The sequence below is a fragment of the Grus americana genome, chromosome 2 (genome assembly GCF_028858705.1).
Source record: "Grus americana isolate bGruAme1 chromosome 2, bGruAme1.mat, whole genome shotgun sequence".
NCBI classification, from domain to species: domain Eukaryota; kingdom Metazoa; phylum Chordata; class Aves; order Gruiformes; family Gruidae; genus Grus; species Grus americana.
In genome coordinates this window covers 101,416,988-101,433,842 of record NC_072853.1, presented here as the reverse complement: position 1 = coordinate 101,433,842, position 16,855 = coordinate 101,416,988, and the positions used below count along the sequence as shown (strand labels likewise).

Sequence of the window (16,855 nt, the reverse complement as noted above, 5' to 3'; positions counted from 1 at the left end):
GAGAAACAGATGAGAGATTTGCTAACATATTCATACAGATGAGTCTCACACAACAAGAAAACAGGGCCAACCTGCTGAGACTAGTTTGTAGATTACCACAGACACATCAGATCTGGAAACAAAGCCCACTGATTATGACAGCATGTGTTTTGCGTATAGTGGAAATGCACATCTTTTACGCAGAGAGTTTTCAAGTATAGAAAACAATCTCATGGTTTTGTAGAGTTTTTGGTTCGTTTTTTTAAATAACTTTTTTATTTTTAAATAATGCTTTTCATGAAACATTTGTGATTAAACAGCAAACATATAACTTCTTCCTCTTAGATTGATGCAAATCATTACATTTTTAATATAAGAACTGCCCTCATTTCTCTAAACATGTCTCAGACTGAGAATCAGTTATATCACGATTTGTGGTGTGTAATATCTGTTTTAACTGTATAGAGCTACATACCCCGAATGTCATATGTATAATTTTACAGATAGTGATCTGTCTTTCCAGGAGCCTCCATTCCCTTTCTCTGGAAAAATTTCAGTACAATTTATGCTGTTTCTCTCACTATGGACATTATAAAATATTGTTTGCCTCCCACAAATAGCCAGAATTTTAACATAAGCAAGCTTGGATGGCTGAAGAAACAAGGAAGGATGAGAAGACAGTTGTGAAGAGGGGGAACAGCAGGCTGGAAACATTGAGAATACCTGTCTCAGAATTGAGAACTGGAGCTTTCTGTGATCAATGGCATTTGCACCTCATTCAGGACAAAATTTTGGCACTCTTCATCCAACCATACTTAGGATCCCACAGCTGAACTTGTTAATGAAATTCCCTCTCACAGTTAAAAATAAAAACCAAAAAATACTGAATATGAATGTGGAAGAAAGGCAATTTGATGTTTGTAATTATCGAGGTAAACTCCACGGCCTGCTGAATGTATGCAAAATGGACCCTGGATGGTGTATATAAAAGTGGCATGTGCAGAGACTAAAAGCAAGTATTCAGACTTCTTTCTGGTAGAGTAAGTCATCATACAGGATCCCTACCATGAGCAACAAGGGGGCTTCATTGAAAGGTAAGACTTTTGCCATTCACTTGCTGATAATTTTTATATTTCTTTAAATTTAGATTGAATTAGGAAGTAACCGAAATGTAACAGCTCTAGAAACTGAGGTCTTCCAGCCATCTACTCTTCCAGTAATGGTGAAACCTGCCTCCACCTCAAAAGTTTAGTGTCCAAAGCTTGGAATTAGAAGGCAGCTTTATCCCTTTTCCTCAGTCTTTCATCTCCTAAGACTATCTTTGCATTGGGCAGTGTCGCAGAAAATTGGCTTGAGGGATGACACTGACACATGAAAGACTGGATCCAGACTGCTTTGCTACACCACTCAGAAAGCAATGACTAGAAGTCATTATCCACAAGTCTAGACGTACATAGTAATTTTGAAGTGAATGTTTTCATAATCAACTTCAACTTTCTGAGCCAACAAGTCTCAAGTTTTCTTATTCATAGAATTATTCCTCAGAGTACTTTCCTAACTGCAGCATGTGGCAGTTCGTGGGGGAGGAGGAAGGCTTACTTCAATATTGTGTAAATGCACTTTAATTTAGAGCTAGAAAGAAACTTATCACATGATAACATTAGAGATAGGTCTGCTAATTTATGGACTACACTTTAATTCAGCATTTAAAATAAGTCTAGTGAACCAATACAGGTAGCAGGACAATTTCCAGAACTAAAACTCTCAGAGCACAGAACAGTGTTCTTTGAATAAGTCCATTCATTTACCAAATATTTGCTTTTAATTTTTTCCATTGTTTTTCTGTGCCTATTTTATTTCACTGAATAGAAAACTTGACGCTGTTAAATTAATATTAAAAGTTTTAAACAGGTGAGGTTTTGTGGTTTAGATAATGAGAAGTCCTCTATATCAGTTTCAGAAGATCAGGAGAAAAGACAAAAGTTCTCTCTGATTTCTTGGCAGTAGGGAATTTAGGGTTAAACTCTAAACAGCAAAGCAGCGCAGCTGCTGGAAATCTTCTGAAGGAACTCCCAAGACAATCAAAACCTTAAGAGTGTGACCTAACCACCCTCCCACAAAATTAATTTAAACTCCGAATGTTTCAAACAAGTAAAGGACCTGGGGCGGGGGGAAGACCAATCTGTTTTCCAAACTTACATATCTGTACAAATATAATTACATATCTATATTTACACTGTGAAGAAGCTTGATATTTTTCTTCCATTTATCACTATATAATAAAGTCAGGCACAATGGTAAGAGACTTTGGAATACAGTGTACACTGCAACACAGGTTACCTTGTCTCCTCAAATTCTGTAGCAGACTCTGCTATAAAGTCAGGAGGGGAGAAAGGACAACAGAATTACAACGCTTCCCTCCTCCACTGATGTTCAGCAGCCAGTACAGGGGGTACTCTGAGCCATGCGACAGCACAGCCAAAATCACCCAGCATCTGGCTCTTACAGCTACTTCTAAATGCACATACAAGTCAATGCAATTCCATTTTGGTTTGTTTTACACCTGAACAGGTTTGTTGCTGGTGGTCCTTCTGGTGTCCAACATGCTCCTGACAAAGGAAGGAGTGACCTCCTTGCCAATCTGCCCCAATGGATCTGTCAATTGCCAACTTTCCCTCGGGGAACTTTTTGAACGAGCAGTTAAACTTTCACACTACATCCACTTGCTCTCTACAGAAATATTCAATGAATTTGTAAGTACTCTGCCTTTTCCTGAGAGCGAGAAAATATAAAAAATGCAATTTAATACTTTTTAAGCACAAACATATGTTAATATATTAAATCCTTCAGTAAGTAAACAAATATGACTGCTGCACAGACAGTGATAGTCCCAATGGCGACCAAATCTGTGTATAGTGCTAACCATTGCTAAGATACCCAACACTTGTATTACAAGATACCATTTTCCAATCGTTATTTACCTGTGGGACATGTTTGTGTTTGCTGGGTGCCAGTTTCACTCTGAAGACTCGCCAGAAACTTTTGACCTTTACAGCACAAAAACAGTGATAAAAGCAATGGAACAACAATTAGTTAATCTTAGAATTGTAGAATCATAGAATGGTTTGGGTTGGAAGGGACCTCAAAGATCATCTAGTTCCAACCCCCCTGCTGTGGGCAGGAACACCCTCCACTAGACCATGTTGCCCAAAGCCCCATCCAACCTGGCCTTGAACACTTCCAGGGATGGGGCATCCACAACCTCTCTGGGCAACCTGTTCCAGTGCCTCACCACTCTAACAGGAAAGAATTTCTTTCTAACATCTAATCTAAATCGACCCTCCTTCAGCTTAAACCCATTACCCCTTGTCCTGTCACTACACTCCCTCATAAACAGTCCCTCACCGTCTTTCCTGTAGGCCCCTTCAGGTACTGGAAAGCTGCAATTAGATCTCCCCAGAGCCTTCTCTTCTCCAGGCTGAACAACCCCAGCTCTCTCAGCCTGTCCTCACAGGAGAGGTGCTCCAGCCCTCTGATCAGCTTCGTGGCCCTCCTCTGGTCTCACTCCAACAGCTCCATGTCTCTCCTGTGCTGGGGCCCCCAGAGCTGGATGCAGTACTCCAGGTGGAACGTTTGAATGGAAGCTCTTGCTTCTCTGTTTCAATAATGCCTGTCCTTGCTGATCTGCAGGATGAACGCTATGCTCAGGGCCGGGATTTTATTGCAAGAGCTGTTAATGGCTGCCACACTGCCTCCTTAACTACTCCTGAAGATAAGAAGCAAGCTCAGCAGACTCATGTAAGTCCCATTTCTAATGTCATTCAGTGTGAGAGAGAGCAGGAGGGAGGAAGGGAGGGAACAGGGAGAGTTAAGGTATAGAGAGGCAGCAGACAGAGAAAATCACCTCAATTGGAATAAAAAAGCCAGGAAGAGGAAAGCACCAAAAAGCCAAGAAAAGTTGATTTAACATTTGCTGATACTAAGTTACAGACTGTACAGAATATATAAGTTCTGGTAACTTTCATCTTCCATTCCTCTTCCTGTACGTTACATTCAGTCACTGCATCTTATTTCCAATTACAATATAACCTCATGGAGCAACACTGGTTACCATGCTTGTACAGTACTGAGAACACTACAGCCTTTGAACGTTATCTTAAAACACCTTATAGACAATTATTATATTAACAAACATAAAAATACATTGGCTATATAGTGAATACTGTATGTAGGCAGAGGTAAATAGTTTTCCAGTAACTGAAACCACTGACATTACTAAACAAATGATAAATAGATATTCTTGCTGTTGCCAACAGGCAAAAGTGGTCACATCATCACCCAAATACAAAGACTTTAGTGCAAAATATTGCAAAATACTTGTAAAGAGAAACATGCTACATATGTCAATTTAATAATTATAAACTTAAGGGAAGATGGTCTTGTTCAGCATATGCTCACAGATACAATCTGAAAATCCTTTGGCAAAAAAAAATAAGCACAGGTGTATGAATGGGGGTGTGCCAGAGAGAAATCTTTATCAGTCTCATGGTGGTGATATCCCTGCAAATCCAGTATCGCCATCTTCACAGTTTGTCATTCAGACATTCGGTTGGAAGCAATAGAATTCACAGCCCTGGGTACATAACAAGTCTGGCTGTGTTCAGATCCCATGCACATAGCAAAGAATAAATGGTTGAATACTACCATAACCATAAGCTTTATGAAATTTTATTGCCCACAGGAAAGGACAATGTTTAAAACCAGAGCTATTGCCAGAAGCACCATTGTTCAAAGGGGAGGACAGATGAGTTTTGTAGAGGCAAAAAAAAGCTCTTTAGTGGTTTATCATAATGTACACTTTCCATTCAGTACTAAACATTTTTTTAAAAAAAAATTGTATTTTAAAATGTTCATCAAAAATCAGATAAGAAGTTCTGGTTTTTTCACAGAGATGAAACACAGTTGCACTTGCTAGTTTTTAATGTGGAGAGGATTTAATGATACTTTCCATTACAATACTGTAACTGCTTGTGCTAATATTGTAAAACATGATGACAACAATGACAAACTTAAAAAATGCAATTGCACAGAGGTATCTAAGACAGGGCTATAGGGCACATTATGCGGTAGGTCCTGGAATAAGTTCCCAAATCACTGTGTCTGAGGACATTGCTCTAAATGCCTTCTAATGCTGCCAGCATTTAGTCTATTTTAACTGCCTTTCCTTAATGTGGGTGAGCAGCATGAAGACCTACTGAATTTAATACTGGGAGTGCTGCGCTCCTGGAATGATCCCCTGATCCATCTGGCCTCTGAAGTACAAAGAATCAAAGAAGCTCCAGACACCATCCTCTGGAAGGCTGTAGAGATTGAGGAAAAAAACAAGCGGCTTCTAGAAGGAATTCAGAAAATAATTGGGAGGGTAAGTACTAGGTCCTTAACATCCTTCCAGCCTGTTGCTGTAAGGAAGACACATACAGTGATAGGCACTCCCTATCTGGAATAGGAAAGGAAACAGTAGATGTGAAGGAATAAAAGGGAGCCAGGATAGCTGAATCTGAGAACTTTTCAGCTTGCTTCTTTCAGCTTTCTTTTCTTCTGCTATCTTGCAATTTCTAAAGAGACAATGTGATGTGACTGGCATAGCATAATCCAGCATACCCCCAGTCCTGCTTTAAGGGAAGGTGTAATCATCAGGACTGGTAATCGTCATTCTATCTTTATTTTGAATTTGCAATCCTGATTTTTTAAGGATGCATCTGTGTTTTTTCAAATGCACATATTTATATTTATGGTTTAGCATATTTAGACACATCTGTATACATATAGGTATTGTGGATAGTTTCAAAACTGTTCTGGAAGTCTAGGCTATTGCAAAGATGTGGCATACAGTAAAGTAACTGTGGTATCTTTCATTTCTCTTTTTGCACCATATTGGTTCCTCTGAACTCTGATTCTGACTTGGTTCCCCCTACACTTGTAGGGTTAGACAACAAGGCTGACAAAACCCACACTCGAATACCCCTTGTTATCAGTAATTGATTGAAAGCTTTCATGAAGAAAATCAGCTCTAGCTTGTTGATTTTTAAAGGGGCTCTGTTAGTCCCTGAATATATCATTCTGTCAGTGAGCCGGAGGTTAACAAGAGATTCTGACTTTGCTGGCTTTTGCCTAGGCTCTGAACAGTTGAAGAGCGTTGAGTGCCACCATGACTGTATCCACCACTTTCCACTGGATCAGTCATGGTCTCTCTCTCTTTCAGTTAGGTGTCTCTACTCAGAAACCTTATCCCAGCCACAAATGCATTTATCAGTGTAATCAAATACATCTCTATCCCATATCCATGTGTAAAAATGGTGCAGGCAAGGATCCAAGATAACAGTACAAGTCAGGTGCTGCTACAGTTACCCTGTCACCACCTTCTCATTCACATTATTTACAGAAGGAGGTTGAAGACAAGACTGGCAAATTCATTAGTGTCAAACCACGTTTTTGAGTGATAGCAGGTCTTTTTTTTTTTTTTTTTTTTTGCCTACTGCTTAAACTGAGCGATAGAGGCTCCACAGATACTCTCCTATGTGCTTTTACAAAGTAAATCTGGTGGGAAATAAGGAAGATGCACAAGCACCAATAGGCACAGACTTCCTTCCTGCTATGAAAGGTAGATTTCTGTGATATGAGAAAATTAATGATTGTCTCTTTCAAACAAGGAGACCTAAACCAATCTTCACCTCAGATGCTAACTCACTACATGAGTGCCTACACATAGCTTTCTAATATTAGAGTATCACTGTATCACTCAGCATTTTTTATTTTTTTTTAATGGAATCTGAGGTACAGTACATCTGAAGATGTACTGTTGAGAGATTTGTCTGGTAACATGTTCTTGAAGCTGCCTGTATCAGGGACAACACTTAAGAGACAGGCTGAGACAAAGCTGGGGATACACACAAAGAAATTCTAGGAACAAGTGCTAGCAAAGATTTCAAGGTGGAGGGAAACAAAAAGAGACGTCAGTGAAGAGTCCATGCATGAATGAAGGTTTGATTTCTCTGCAAAGTCAGATTCCACTGGACGTTGGTTAACACACTAGTTCTCTTAAAACACTACTGGCACAGTTAAGCTTTTCACATATTTTAGGGAAATAAACTGAAAAATCTGACAAATTCATTCAAAATCTTCATGAAGATATAGAACATTATAAAGAATAGTGGGAACCATAACAGGAAACATTTTACAAGCTGTACACTAGCAACTAGCATTCCTCAAGACCAGTATTTTAAATGCTGTCTTCTACATCCAGTCAGATTCACTGTCATTTACTACAGTATCATTTTGCATCTAGTTTCATTCTGGTGAGATTGGAAACGAAGTTTACTCTCAGTGGGAAGGCCTTCCATCCCTGCAACTTGCTGATGAGGACTCCAGACTCTTTGCCTTTTACACCCTGCTGCATTGCTTCCGCCGAGATTCCAACAAAATTGACAGCTATCTCAGGCTTCTGAAGTGCCGCCTAATCCACAATAACAATTGTTAAGTACTCATGGGCCTCATCACCTGCTGAAATCATTCATCATGGTGTCCTTGTTGCTTTGCCACTTTTCATTGCAAACTTTATGAAAAGTCACACTGTACAGTACCAGGATCATCAGTAACTTTCAGGAATGTTTGTGTGAATTCTGGCTGCAACTATTAGCACCATTTATCTTGGTGTTTTAAAATGTTATAAATTACTTGTATGACAAGAATACCCTTTTCTGTCTGATCTCCTCACCTAGTAGCATTTCAGTGATAACCAGATCATGTAGATACAAATAAAAATGTTATTAAATCCAAAAGCGCATAACACCGAGTGGTATCAGTGAATGAAAAATAGCTGGTATGGTTATACTTTTAGCAGTAGTTTCTCCTTTTGGATCTCTGTCTCCAGTTACTGATGGCAGGATATCTTACTTCCATTGCTCTTTACTCCCCCTCCAAAAAAGAGGTGGGGGAGGGGGGAAAAGCAGCACATCAAAAAGCAGATTAATCACCTATTACACTGAACTACCCTAAATTAAAGTATGGTCTGAAATCCAATCTACTTGGATTGATGCTTTTGCTCTGTACAAAAACTGTTTGAGGAGGGGAGAGAGAGGTAAGAAATCTATCCTGGCTAACATAGCCATTGATTCCCCATGCAGTCCCTGGAGAGAGAAGACACATCTGGAATTTCAAGGACAGAGATCCAGGTATTTCTACATCTCTACTGACTATTTGGAGAAGAGGCATTTCCAAAGGAAGGGTCATTATGTTTGAGGTGACTACCTGAGGGCAAAGGAACCAATAGGTTTCAGCAGGTCTCAATAAGAAATGTTGGGCATCCATATCATATCCACCTACCCTTCACATTCCTCACAAGTGATGTGGTGGTTGCAGTTGCTCAGAAAACTTTCAAGCTATAAAAAGGCAGTAGCTGAGATAAGGTGTCTGCTGTCCTAAACCCAAAGTGTCTCCACTCAAAGTTTTTAGGCCACTTTTTTCAAAATACTACAGTTAACATTGGAAAATTGGAGAGACCAAAACAATTGACTACTTTTGAAAATATCTGACTTACAGTCACACAGCAAGTGAGAAGCCAAATAGCAGCTGGAGCCATTGACCATATCGATATACTGTCTTTGTAAGCCATAAAAAAATCTCAGCCTTGGCTTCATCACACAACTTCAGCAAAGAGGAGCTTAAATTCAAATCAGCTCCTCATGGGTTTGGCTTCCCACTAGACAAGCCTGCTGCATTGCTCTGGAGTTGAGCCAGCTTGGAGGAAGAGTGAAACACCAGAGAAGATGTGTTTGAGGGCTGAGGCCTCTCATCACCATAACAGAAGTACAGCCGTAATAGGTATTTATGTAAGACATTAGATAATACCAACTGCTAGAAAAGTTTCATTGCAGCCATCTCTGTAAGGATGTAATGATACTTGCTTATCTAATTATGTGTGTATACACACACACACACACACATATATATATATATGAAATGGCCTTTTAGTCTCTTCGTGTTTTCAATTATTGGTTGCCTCAGGCTTTATCTCGGTAAGTATATATTAAGGCCATTTTTAATATATATAAAATCACTTGTTGGACAGTCATAACTGACATCTTTCATAAGCTCTGAAATGCACAAAACTTGGGGCATGTGCAACAGTGGTTTAACAACACACAGCTGTACAACACAACAGTCAAGGAAGAAAATGGGTAAAATTTGCCAGGCAAAATGCAAGTACCCAGGCTAGAATTTAATCTGATCATAATATTCTATTTTCTGTTATAATGCCAATGGGGAAAAAAAGCCTTTTAAAGGGAAAAAGAAAAAAAAATAGCTTTTGTAATTATCACAAGTGCTTAGAATTACAGTGTGAGTTCTTATTCAAAAGAAAACATGAATAATGGGACTACTCTGTATTGAGCTGGAAAAGCGATTGTCTGGTTGAGTAAACTCCTACCTCAGAATCTCTTTAGAATTCAAAAGCAACTTGATTAATAGGGCAGACATTCATAATTTTACACTTACATGACTAGATCTAAAACAATGACTTTCATTAACTGCTTAAAAATTAGACTAAAATAATTGTTTCAAACTTGCATGCACTGGCTTTATTATAGCCTGTTTTAGTACAATTATGAGTTTTTAATTTCATAAAGAAAGATAGAAGAGAATGTCAAAAAAAGAATCTGAACAACTGAAAAGTTATCTGGTTTGCAGCTGCTTAGCTAAAGGGGTATATAAAAGTGATCTGGTTAATATTCTGAGTCATCACAGCTGCCACAGAGACAGAAAGATGTCAAACCCGGTGAGCACATTCAAAGTTACACCTTCATTGCCAAGTGCCCTGGTACAGACAACGCCTCAGACTCTGAATGTTCGAGCCACAATACAGGCCAATCGGCAATTCTCTTTTTTTCAGTTGCTAATAGGAACAATACATTCTTATCTCGCTAATGGTTTGTTAATTAGTGCATGTTCATAAGACCTGAGCAACTATTGTCTTTTGTCCAATAAAAATAGCTACATACCCAATCTCTTATTTTATACAAACCTGAATTTAGAACAAGCATGTTCTTTCTAAATGAAAGAAACCGACATCAAAAAGAGGGTTTTTTCCAAGTGTATTAACTTCTGGCTACTTCAGATTTCCAGCATTCGAAATGGCTAGTTTTCCAATTATTTATTCAATACTCAAACTGGCCATATTTAAATCTTTGCTGGCTTCTTTACTTCTGTTCATTTAAGATTGCTTAGTGAAAAGAATGGAAAGGAAAGGTCCACATGGCTGAAATATAGGCTCACTTCTGTTCCCTTTAAAAATTACATTTAAGCTTCCATAGATGGCACTAAATTTAAGATAAGACTTTGTGACACCAAATCTAGATGGTATGAAGTGCAAACCAATTCATCACTGAGAGCATTTATCTCTGAACACAACAGAGCAATAGAGACATGCAAAATAAAAATCTAATATGCTATTCATGACCTGTGTTTAGACTCTAGGACTATATTCAACCATTGGAGCAAACAGAAATAATTTTGAGGATGATTTTAAAGCCAATATGGAAAGATTTTACTGACTGTATATGTCATTTGGAATCAGCTGATTAACTAGTAATGTGATAATCTCTCTACTATTTTTTTTTTTTTTTGCCTTTGAGATCCTACAAAAAAACCTCAAATGGTTTAACTTCTAGGAGGAAAAAAATTAAAATGACTATAATTTGGCAACTCATCTGTACAATACAGTTTACCTTCACAATATTATTTCAAAGGCAATCCACAATTTTAATAACAAGGGATAGAATGTAGAAACCACACATATCTTCTAAGTTTAATTTCTACACAACAAAAATTCTCTGAGGGTTACATTTTAAACTGAGTCTGTTTATTATAATAAATGAAATGTATACAAACAACAAATTATGTCAGAGATGTAAACTCAGTAATCATACTTATGTATATATCCATACACTCTAGAAATCAAATACTACAATCATGCATGGGAATAACATCACAGGCATACACATTCCCACTGAAATTACAGGGTTTACCAATCTGTAAAGCTATTTACATATATGACTATTTTTATCTCTAGCTCTTAATGACTTGTGCCCGCAAATTACTTTGGTAAATCTTGAGGATTGAAGCTGAGCATCAATATTCAATTTAACTGAAATTTAAGACTGATTATCCACAGATTTATATTAAGTGTTAAAAAGAGGTTTAAAACTAGTTTTAAAAGATAATGATACCTTTTTCAAGTTCCTTATGCTCATGTCCATCTTTAGGAATGAAGCTGAATCCAAATAAATATCAGTCTTGGAAAACAGTAGGAATGTCCACCATGGTTTTCCAACTTTTTTTCCCCAAACAACTCTATGACTATCAGATAACATTTCAACAATATCTACTATCACTGGGATTTTAAGGCTATATTTAGATATATCCCCCCATAATTGAACATTAAGAAAATGCACATTTTCTCACAGTGATATTTCATTTCCTTTGATATATTCAGCTCTTAGGAGGAAATGAAAACAGATGAGTAATGGTACCTAATGTCCTCTGAACTATATCTTTTTTCCATACAGGTGAAAGCAGTAAAAACTGTCCTTGTCTTTGGTGAAGAAAAGGTTCAGAGACTTCTCCCATTTTCTTTGATTTTTTGGTTTATTTTACAGTCCCACGGACAGATTCTGTGGAACACAAAGAAAATACAATGCCATTTTAAAGGAAAATACAGAGCCTGCCTTTCAATCTATAATTTTATGGTGCCTTCAGGGAAAAAAACAAACCCTGTTACTTACTTTGTCACTAATTCTCTTTCATACCACTATATTTATGCTCTTTTAATCATCCAAGCAGCACTAGAATCTCATGCTAACATTCTGGTTTTTGGGAAAGAATAAGTTGTCATGGCATACTGCCTTCTAATTCATACATTCAAAAGAGAATTGCAGGATATAATCACAGAATCATAGAGTGGTTTGGGTTGGAAGGGACCTTAAAGGCCATCTAATTCCATCCCCTGCCATGGGCAGGGACACCCTCCACTAGACCAGGTTGCCCAAAGCCCCATCCAACCTGGCCTTAAACACTTCCAGGGATGGGGCATCCACAACCTCTCTGGGCAACCTGTTCCAGTGCCTCACCACTCTAACAGTAAATAATTTCTTCCTAATATCTAATCTAAATCGACCCTCCTTCAGTTTAAGGCCATTAACCCTTGTCCTATCACTCCATGCCCTTGTAAATAGTCCCCCTCCAGCTCTTTTGTAGGCCCCTTTTAGGTACTGGAAGGCTGCCCTAAGGTCTCCCCAGAGCCTTCTTTTCTCCAGGCTGAACAACCCCAACTCTCTCAGCCTGTCTTCATATCACTTTTGGGGTTTTTTCCTCATCAAGGAGCTCTGAAGTTCTTTCACTGAGTGGTAACATTTAAGTTACCGGTATTGGCTAGTCCACATCATCTTATTTTTTCTTCCTCAGTACATAGTGCAAGTGATAACAAAGTGAAAGGAGGTTATACAAAGACTTTCAGGGTGACAGAAACACTTGGTCTCTGGCTCAAGAAATACTGATGTATAGATAGATGAATGTTCATTTCCTATTTACTACTGACACTGAGCCTCACTAAAAATCCTAAGGATATGTCTTGGACAGAGCCCTTTACTGGGAATTCATACATTTTACAATCATTTTAAAAATGATGGCATAGACACTAGTCAAAAGAATTAGTTAGAGAACACTTTTACAACAAACATGTCTTTACATTTTATCCAGTCTGCTACCAGAAAGTGCTTTGCCAAGCATAAAAATGAATAGTATTTACTGACAATATTTAATAGTCGTAGTCCCTCAAAAATTCACTTTTCCTGTCAAACATCACCACACTAATTATGGGAACACTTTTCCCTTTTTAATAAATGATAGGGTTTATTACAATGAAGAGTTCAGATCACTTATTAATTCACGAGTGACAGAGTGAGTCATCAAAAATGCTAAGAGCACTCACTCTAGCATATCAAAGAAGCTATAAAACTCGTATCATTTATAGCATATACCACATGTTGCAAAGGAGTTTGCAGAATACAAAATACGTAAATTACTAACTCTAAAAATATTCCTATCATCTACTGATGGAGTTTTTTCACTACCAAGCTGACTACCTTCCTCCAGCTTTCAGTGTCAAATAAGACATAAGTTAATAAAGAATATTATATTTTTTATGGTATTATCAGAATTACTAGACCCACACTCATCAATCAAGTCACTGTTACTGTACACTAACACAGAACAAAAAAAAGGGTCCCTTCTCAGCAAGGTCCTGCTCTGTTTACTTATAATTCAAACAAGTAGGAAACAGAAGTATGTGAAGTGTGGTATATAACATAGGCTGTATCTGTTATTCTTTTCACTCTATTGCTAAGGTAGAAATAATTCCTGAAATATATATAGATATTATTGTGCTTACCTTTAATGACTTCATGTTTGAAAGCACTGTGCATGGTTTGCAGGATTAGGCCGGTAATCTTACATGACAATAGGGTCTTTCTTTAGCCAGATGATTGAAATAACAATAATCTTCCCCAGGAGCCATTCCTGGGAGATTTCCAGCCTGATTTCATAGACAAAAATAGTTCATATAGCTCAAAAAAGTTTCCAAGCCTTTTGATGATTATCCAAGCCTAACTAAAACCTCAGAAACTTTTGGATGTTCCAACATCCTGGACCTACAGCACATGTACTATAACTTAATATGACAAAAGCTACTTGAATTAATTTGATTTGCATGGTATCTTCATAAGACCCATGCAATAGAGACCATGGGTCCTCATGTCAAAGCTAATGCAATAAGCAGCTCAGCAATTCTTTAAAGTGGCTTTTGTGCTATTTGCAAGGAATCTGTTCTTCTGAGTCCCTGTTGCATCAAAGTGAGAAAATAAAAAAGATTCTGTTCTTTATCATCTTGTACTAGAAAATACTTCATTGTATTAGAAAATTCGCTCATGCTCTCTCAAGGGCCATGTGAAGGAAGAAAGTGCAATGCACAGCCTGAGTTTATTGAGAGATTAGCTTTTGATGGATGGCACCATGAAAAAATGTAAAGCAACAGCATCAGAAATGATTTGCAAGACGTTTAAGATACCCATTTATTTTTATTTTCACTTGAGATTCCATCTAAGTGAAAGTAAGGTTTAGCTGAATAAAAGACATAAAGAGACTCATATGAAACCAAAACTTGAAGCTTTTAATACAGTGGTAGATAGTAGCATTTTTCTGCAAAAGATGTTTTCTGGACCCCTAGACAACTCTCCTTGTGCATGCCATAACTCAAAATAATAAAATAAAATAAAATAAAATAAAATAAAATAAAATAAAATAAATATAAATAAATAAATAAATGAAAATTTCACTACTGCTCTGATAGGGAACAGGTACCTGTGTAATTATTTATGTCATGCACATCACCTTCGTATCAAAGCATGACATACTTGGTATAGCCTCTTTATCAAAAGGATTATGAATTCTGTCTTGGCCTAAATTAATGGCAATATTATATACCTGTTGTCCTGGCATAAATCTGACTGGGAACAAAACAGCAGAGCAAAGCTGTAGAACATTAGTGCTACAGTCTTGAACATGCACAATACATCTTAGAGAGAGACAGTCAAGAAACACCACATGCTCTCCTCCAAAGCATGCACTGAATCATAGTATCATAGAATGGTTTGGGTTGGAAGGGACCTTTAAAGATCATCTAGTCCAACCCCCTTGCAATAGCCTGGGACATCATTTACTAGATTAGATTGCTCAAAGCCCTTTGCAACCTAGCCTTGAATGCCCGTGATGTTGGGGCATCCAAAACTTCTCTGGGCAACCTGTTCCAGTATCTCACCACCCTCATCATAAAAAAATTTCTTCCTTTTATCCAATCTAAATCTACCCTCCTTCAGTTTAAAACTGTTGCCCCTTGTGTCATTACAGGCTTCTCCAGGCTGAACAACCCCAACTCTCTCAGCCTGTCTTCACAAGAGAGGTGCTCCAGTCCTCTGATCATCTTTGTGGCCCTCCTCTGGACTTGCTCCAACAGCTCCATGTCTTTCTTGTATGGGCACCACAGAACTGGACACCCCAGAGCTGGACGCAGTACTCCAAGTGGGGTTTCACAAGAGTGGAATAGAGGGGAAGAATCACCTCCATCAGCCTGCTGGTCACGCTTCTTTTTATGTGGCCCAGGATACAAGTGGTATTTGTGCAGAGTGTGATTTGCTTTCTGAGCCATTGGTGCACATTGCTGGCTCATGTCCAATTTTTCAACTCCCAAGTCCTTCTCCACAGGGTTGCCCTCGATCCCTTCATCCCCCAGTCTGGATTGATGCAGGACCTTGCACTTGGCCCTGTTGAACCTCATGAGGTTTGCATGGGCCCACTCCTCAAGCCTGTCAAGGTCCCTCTGGATAGTATCCCTCTAGTAAATCAAAGATGAAAAATGGGTCTTCATGTTTCACGGACGAAAGATGGTAAAGCAAGACTTCTTTTATGTATATTTAATTGTAGCCAGGGCAAGCTGTATTTAAACTTAGTCTGCAACATAATAGATTTATATAGTGGAAAGAGGTGGCACTCACAAGGTTGTTCTGAAAGCAGAAACTTATTTTATATTAATTCATATTCATAATCAGTAAGCTGAGACTTTTGTTGTTGTTTGTAAAATACAAAGTATATCACAATTTTAATTGTACATATTGAAGGCATAAGGAAAAATGTAATACATATGCATATCTTTCCTAGATCTAATTACAAGCAGGTAGGTATTCCCAAAAAGATCATAAAGTTAGGAACATCTTAAGAAACACTTTTTTACATTTCCCATCTCCTTTCAGTTAAAAAAAAACCAAACCTGCAATGCATTTTTTACATGCAACAAACATGTAGCAGGAAAGTTAACATTTAGCAAAGAAAAGTTGTTTTCATTTGGTTTCAACTTTTCCCTCCCCACAAAAACAGAGATATTCTAAATCAATCCAATCAAGTGATGCTTCAGTATTTCTTCCCACATATTGACTGAAACCAATTCTGGATTCAAAATTTTCAGAAAGAAAATTAAAGTTTTCAGTGCAATTGCCATTTTAATAGATAAGCAGCATGTCATTTTATCATACTCTCTCTCAGGAGAAAATATTCCTTAAGCAGGGATCTCCATCAACCCACCATTTTAACAACAGTTCAAGAAATATTTCTCACTGAAAAAAGGGACCAAAAGAACAGTAAGTATGACAATGTGCTATGCAAAAGCTTTTGAGAAATGCAATGTGGTACACAGTTCAAGGTGAAAATATAAATAGCAACTGAACAAGTAGCTTGATGAACGTAAGAGGGTTCTTTGTGATAATTTTTGAAAAACAATCTTTTTTGTGGAGTCCAGAGATAGCCACACGTCAGTTAAGTAACAAAGATACCTGATCCAGTAACACCATGCATAAAAAAAAGAGACTGTCCCAAAACTTATCCCTGTGGCCAGAACCTACAAAGCAGAAATACACAAGGATTATATCAAAGGAAACTGGACCCTTTTTTTTTTTTTTTTGTCTTTATATAAGCTCATTCCCTTTAGAAATTAGCAAATACCTCCCTATTCACAATTAGTTATCAGTGGTTGTAAGTTATCAAGATTTCTCCAGCAAGTCCCTTCAAATGGGTTGTTTATTTCAAGGGAAACCCAATTTCAATCACATATTAAATATACCCTTTCCACTCCACTGGAGATTTTTAAAGAGCTTCCCTTTTTATCATCATCAAACCTATTGACTTCGAAATCTTGATGGAATTGAACCCAAACTCTGAA

The 16,855-nt window shown here is 37.8% G+C and overlaps 1 protein-coding gene across 1 annotated transcript; it reads left to right on the top strand.

Moving 5' to 3' along the window:
* Positions 1 to 1,042: 1,042 nt before the first annotated feature.
* PRL (prolactin) lies at positions 1,043 to 7,516 on the top strand. The gene is made up of 5 exons (XM_054816980.1): positions 1,043 to 1,073; positions 2,551 to 2,732; positions 3,670 to 3,777; positions 5,222 to 5,401; positions 7,325 to 7,516. The coding sequence occupies exons 1-5, from the start codon at positions 1,046 to 1,048 to the stop codon at positions 7,514 to 7,516; spliced, it is 690 nt and encodes a 229-aa protein (XP_054672955.1). The 5' UTR covers positions 1,043 to 1,045.
* Positions 7,517 to 16,855: the final 9,339 nt, after the last annotated feature.